The sequence below is a fragment of the Dromaius novaehollandiae genome, chromosome 27 (assembly GCF_036370855.1).
Source record: "Dromaius novaehollandiae isolate bDroNov1 chromosome 27, bDroNov1.hap1, whole genome shotgun sequence".
Lineage (NCBI taxonomy): Eukaryota > Metazoa > Chordata > Aves > Casuariiformes > Dromaiidae > Dromaius > Dromaius novaehollandiae.
This window is the reverse complement of record NC_088124.1, coordinates 4448840-4454502: the sequence shown is the minus strand read 5'-3', so window position 1 is coordinate 4454502 and position 5663 is coordinate 4448840. Positions and strand designations below refer to the sequence as shown.

General features: G+C 58.4%; 1 protein-coding gene across 1 annotated transcript; it reads right to left on the bottom strand.

Moving 5' to 3' along the window:
• Positions 1 to 422: 422 nt before the first annotated feature.
• BTG2 (BTG anti-proliferation factor 2) lies at positions 423 to 4760 on the bottom strand. The gene is made up of 2 exons (XM_026111976.2): positions 4518 to 4760; positions 423 to 3641 (listed from the first exon to the last, which is right to left on the bottom strand). The coding sequence occupies exons 1-2, from the start codon at positions 4672 to 4674 to the stop codon at positions 3301 to 3303; spliced, it is 498 nt and encodes a 165-aa protein (XP_025967761.2). The 5' UTR covers positions 4675 to 4760; the 3' UTR covers positions 423 to 3300.
• Positions 4761 to 5663: the final 903 nt, after the last annotated feature.

The following is a 5663-nucleotide window of genomic DNA, read 5'->3' as shown; positions in this document are numbered from 1 at the left end:
GATTTTTTTATGCTGCTTCTAGAAAAAAACACCACACACACTTGGCAATGTACTTTATAACCCTTCCTTCCTGCACTGGCAGGACCCAGGATTTCCACAACACTGCACAAATCCCCTGCCGCCTAAGCCAGGAGCCTGCAGAGTCAGCACAGGGAAGAGGAGGCGGCGGCCAGACGCCCACAGCCCTGCAGTCGTCATCAGACCTGGTCCCAGTCTTCATTCCTCAGGTTTAAAGGGTCAGATTTAGAGTCAGCATCTGCGTAAGGAGCTTTTTTCCAAGCCTCCTCCTTGACACATCTGGACATTAACAGCTATCCCACACTGTAACCAAGCCCACAGCATCTGCAGCGTAGGTTTCAGGCGGAAATCCCAACCCTAACCCTCTTTGTAAGCACAAAAAGTTCCCAGCAAGAAAACAAGAATCATTTATACTGCTACATTTTTATTAAAGTAACAAAAGCATACCTTAGTCACAGGATCTGTACATTCTGCATATAAAAACACTGCTATACAATTAGTAACCATCCACTCCCTCCTCCAAACGCAGCTTACAAGCTTCCTACCATTTTCACCAAATACAAAAAGCGGGTCCCGTTCAACAGTCCGGCTTGTTTTTTAAAAAAAGTGAGGAAAACCCCAAAATACACATTCTTAAAATACACACCATTCAGCTCTGCAATCGAGTCTATCAGGCTTATAGGCAGAAGGCAACAGAGCACACTAATTCACAGCTTTTACATGTAACCAGCTACAAGAGAAATGAAGTACACCCAAGTGTGGTTGGTTTCGAAGCTAAAAACAAGACACCTCTAATGTCAGACGCCTCCACGCCAGGGACAAAAAGAATGAGGTTTGGCTATTTTTGCTTATAGGGTGGGTGTACATTAAGAGCAATCACAGAATATTCCTCTGGTTGTGGGCTGGTTGCCCACAAACTCTTTTCCAGTGAGACAGAGGGAAGACAGTATGAGGGTAAATCTTAAGAAACCACATTGACCATGACAAATTCCAACCCAAGGAAGTACCAGCCTTTGGGAAACTCCCAGTCCAGGCAAGCACACGCTGTCCTGGACACACTGCTCGTCTCATCTCCGGCTTTCCACACAACCAGGTGAAAAACAAGGACTCCAAACAGCACCTGGCACCCTCCTCTTTGAAGATGTAATTTACTTTTTGGGAGTTCCCAAATATTCCCTTCTCTTTGCGACGTCACCTATTGCACAAGTTCACCAAGGGAAGAGCCCCAGTGCTTCACTTCAGCTTCTGCTCTGCTGATGTGAGAAGTTTAAGTGATGTAGAAGGAAGTGATGCAACTTCAGAGCTAGTCTGCTATTACTGTTCAAGCACAAATAACTCAGCCCTTGGCATCTTTACAGGATAAAACAATTGAGGCTGGTTTTCCAGTTCAACAATTCATGATTTAAAACTACAAAAATCCGAACCTAGCTTCTCATAGGAGAAGTAACCAGAGAGCTGGGAAGCTCTGCTGGATTTTCTAATGTACTTAAAATAAACAGGCTAAGAGCTGTGGCAAATGGGAGGCTTCCTTCCTCTCCCAGAGCGTCCAAGATTTGGAAATATATTGCACAAATGTTTGAGAACTTGAGTCAAAGGCTGGGAAAGAACAACTCTGGTTATGCCAGTCAGCTGCCAGGTCAAAGAGGAAGGTAAAAACATGTGCTGTGAAACAGATCCGAGAAAGTTGCATTAGGCCAAACCACATTAATGTCCTGGTTTTTAGATCACTTCTCCCAGGATCCCTGGAGGAGTGCCAGCTGGTGAATAAAAAGGCAACGGACATACGGCGTCCTGGTAAAGGCTCCTTCCCCAACAGGTAGGTAAAGGTCTCAGGGCAGCGCTCGCCGTTCCCACCCCATCTGTAGTTGCCAGAGCAGTTTAAGGGCCAAATCTGAACAGTCAAAGTCTCCCTGAATACAAGTACCACCGGGACTCCGAGAGGAGTTTTGCTTGAACAGGCAAAGCACAAGATCAGGCATTAATTGTGCAAAACAGTTATGTACCAAGAAATCAGAACCAACCGATGCCCCTTTATGAACGGACACAGCTCCCACCATCAGCTGATCACTCAGGGGAGGAAGAGAGGGAAGTGTCTGAATTTAAAAACATCATGATACCATAGTACCCGAGAGTCCCAACCTTAGAACAGCCCACGCGCGGCAGGAAGATATTCCCAACATTTCCGATCAAGAGATGGGGCACAAGGGGTTCCCACGCACCAACCTCCAGGGCACAAGGTGAGTCGCTACAGCTCGTTTGGGGAAGCAATGCAGCAGGTCATCAGCATAAGATCAGGCAATTTGTATAAGCAAAAGAGATCAGAGTCCACTCTCGCAGCACAGATGGCCACACAACAGGTCATGGTCTGGACCATCTAAGGCGCACAGAGATGAACTGTGTTGCTCACAGCTGTTTAGTGCTGACTTTATAGTTTTAATAACCTTCTGTGTGCAGCATGAGCAGTAGGCAAAAGCCAGGTACTGGGGAGCACCAGGAGCAGACGCAGCACTCCAGTACCACCCCAGCAGCTGCAACACTCATCTTGGGAACCTTCTCTGCACGGCCCAACCCTCAGTGCATCTCCACCATGCCCCATTTCACAGGGCACCGACACCCCGTGGCCTCTGCACCCCAGCAGTGGACAGGAGATGCAGAGGCTGGAGGTGGCCACGTGCCCCGTCGGTTCACACCGGGAGCGGGGCAGAGCAGAGCTGCAGCGTCTGCCGTCAGCAGATCCAGAGGAGACGTGCAAGAGCAGGGAGAGGGATCCCAGCACCACCGAGCCCTGAGGTGAGTTCCCCCAAATGCTACATCCAGGCCCCAAAGAGATCAGACCAGCTGCAGTGGAGGTTAGTGAAGGAAAGAGCACCTCCCTCATCCCTTCTCCAACAATATTGCGATACTTGGTGGTACAGCAACACTGTTGGGTACCAGGACTGGGAGAAGGTAACACTGCCCTCTCCCACCACCAAGCCAGGCTTCCAGTCTGGCTCTTCCCCCTCTTCCTCCATTCCAAGCCAAGTGAGCAAGCCAGCCCACCAAAATTGACATCCAACACTAATTAGGTAGATATCGGCTTCATAATAAAAACTCATAAGCTTGCAACAGCTTTAAAAAAGGCACCTAAAACACTGCTTCTGTCCAAAGCAGTGCCTGATATTTTAATTTTGGATTTTCTTGGATTTTTTTAAAAAATATAAATAGCTCTTCATCTTAAAAATAGATCCTCAGGTGAGGTATACAGTAGCCTGTGTCTCGGCAGTGTAAGGACAAGAGGAGTATTTAGCTGGAGACAGTCATGATGTAGTTTTTGGAAGGGCTGGTGCGACCTAGCATCATCTGGTTCTTGCAGGTAAGCATCCCATAGGAGCTCACGGGCTTCGCTGCAGCCGCCTCGTACAAGACGCAGATGGAGCCGTCCTCGCCGATGCGGTAAGAGACCTCGTAGGGGTCCACCCAGAGCGTGAGCTCGCTGGGCAGGAGCTGGTAGAGCTGCGGGAGGCTGAGTCCGATCTGGCTAGCTGCCTTGCTGATAATGGGGTCCATTTTGTGATTGATCCGGATGCAGCGATACCCGGAGCCTTTGAACGGTTTCTCGGGGAACCAGTGATGTTTGTAGTGCTCTGCAAGGGAAGCAAGGGGGGACGAGCGGTGAGCGGATGGGCGGCAGCTGTGAGGAGGTCCGTGTCTTGCTGCGATCCCGAGGGGGCCCTGCAGCTCGCGGAGGGAAAACCGAGTCCTCTCCGGGCTCCCTCCATCAGACGGGGCTCTAGAGCCGAGCGCTCGACTGCCGCTTGCTCCGAGGCGCAGAGCGCGGCTCTTCGGGTCCGAGAAAGCCCAGGCAGGACAAAGCCACAGCGGCTGCAGGGACGGGACCCCGACACCTTCTCCGCCTGGGGTGGCCAGGGCAGATACCAGTATCACCAGCAGCAAAACACCGCGGGCTGGGAGCAGCACCAGTCTGGGGGCAGCATCCCGGTCGCGCTACAGGCTCAGGGGCGCGTCGCTGCCCCTTATCGCCATGCGGGGACAAACCGCTCCTTCCTCGGACCGATAAGGTGCCAGGCCGGGGGGAGACCCCCGAACCGCCCCGCTCGCACCGAGCCCCAGATGCACTCGGGAGGGGGGAAGCACCACAACCCTGCTGCTGTGGGGCCGAGCCACGTCCTAGGGGCAGAGAGGCTGCTGCGTGCGGGGACAAAACCCCCGAGGGGCAGCAGGGTGCTCGCCCCCAGCCCTGGGGGACGCGGGTGGGCACCTGGTCGCGGAGGGGACACGGGTGGGTGCCGGGGGAGGATGCACGCAGGCAGCCAACCCAAAACGGGGCACGGGTGGGTGCCCGGCCCGGGGGGGCCCCACAGCTGGGTACCGGGGGAGGACACGCGTGGGCGCCCGGCCCCGGGGAGGGCGGAGGGAGACACGGGGGGCTGCGCTCGCCCCCAGACTGCCCCCCCGGGAAGTTTCCCCCCAGCCCCGGAGCGGGGGCGGCCCCGTCTCACCTGCGAGCGCCTCCCGCAGCGCCCCGCTGAACACCTGCAGCTGCTGCTCGCTGACGCAGCCCCGCGTCCGCAGCAGGCTGGAGACGAAGCCCACGGCGGCGGCGATCTCGGGGGCCATGTCCGCCCGCGGGCCGCTGCGGCGCTGGCTCTGGCTCATGGCTCGGGCTCCCGGGGCGAGGTGGCGGCGCGGCCCCTTTAAGGCGGCGGCTCCCGACGCGCTCCGCTCCGCTCCGCTCGCAGTGCGCGCCCGGCGCCGCGCCGCCCTTAAATGGGCCCGTGCGGGGAGGCGTCATCGGCCCGGCGGCCGCCATTGGCCGAGGCGGCGCGGTATGCAAATAGCGCCTGACCTCAGCGCCGTGGAAGGAGTGACGTCGCCGCGGGGATGACAATGGTGGCGGGGGAGGCAGGGGGGAGGGGGTGGCCCGAGCGCTATTTTTAGGGCTGAGCGGGGCCCGCTGCGCCCCCCCGACGGCGGCCCCCGCCTCGCTGCTCCCCCCCCGACGGCGCGGCCTGGCCCCCGGCTCGCTGCGCCCCCCCGACGGCGGAGCCCGGCCCCAGTCCCGCTGCGCCCCCCCGACGGCGGCCCCCGGCCCCGGCCCCCCTGCGCCCCCCCCCGACGGCGGCCCCCGGCCCCGCTGTGCCCCCCCCGACGGCAGAGCCTGGCCCCAGGCTTGGCCTAGCAGTGCCCCCCCCCCCCCCCGATGGCAGGGCTCGGCCCCGGCTCAGGCCCCGCTGTGCGCCCCCCCGACGGTGAGTCCCACTCCCAGGCTCGCCGTGCCCCCCTGCGACGGCGGGGCCCGGTCCCAGCCCGCTGCACCACCATCCCCCCCCCACAACGGCAGCCCGGGGGTCACTGCAGCCCTGGCCCCGGCATCGGGGCAGCCCCGGCTTCAGCGAAGTGGCGCTTGCGCTGCGCTGGGACGGGGTGACGGCGATGGCGCCCCGTCCCTGCCCCTTCCCACCCTCTGGGCTTCAGCTCCCTGTGGGCGCCCGCCGCCGCGGGCAGAGGGGAGGGAGGCGAGCGGGGAGGCTGATAAGGCGGCAGGGGCGGCCCGCGCCCACCAGCTATCGGCCTGCCAGCCCGGCTCCGGCTTAGCGCCGGCCTTATCGCCAGCCCTGGGTCCCGCGCGGTGCGGGCATCCTTCA

Bases quoted from the DNA above. Each gene is read 5' to 3' on its own strand.
- BTG2 (XM_026111976.2), bottom strand. From the start codon at position 4,674: ATGAGCCAGAGCCAGCGCCGCAGCGGCCCGCGGGCGGACATGGCCCCC. The intron at 3,642-4,517 runs GTGAGACGGGGC...CTTCCCTTGCAG, and splicing joins GCTGCGGGAGGCGCTCGCAG to AGCACTACAAACATCACTGG.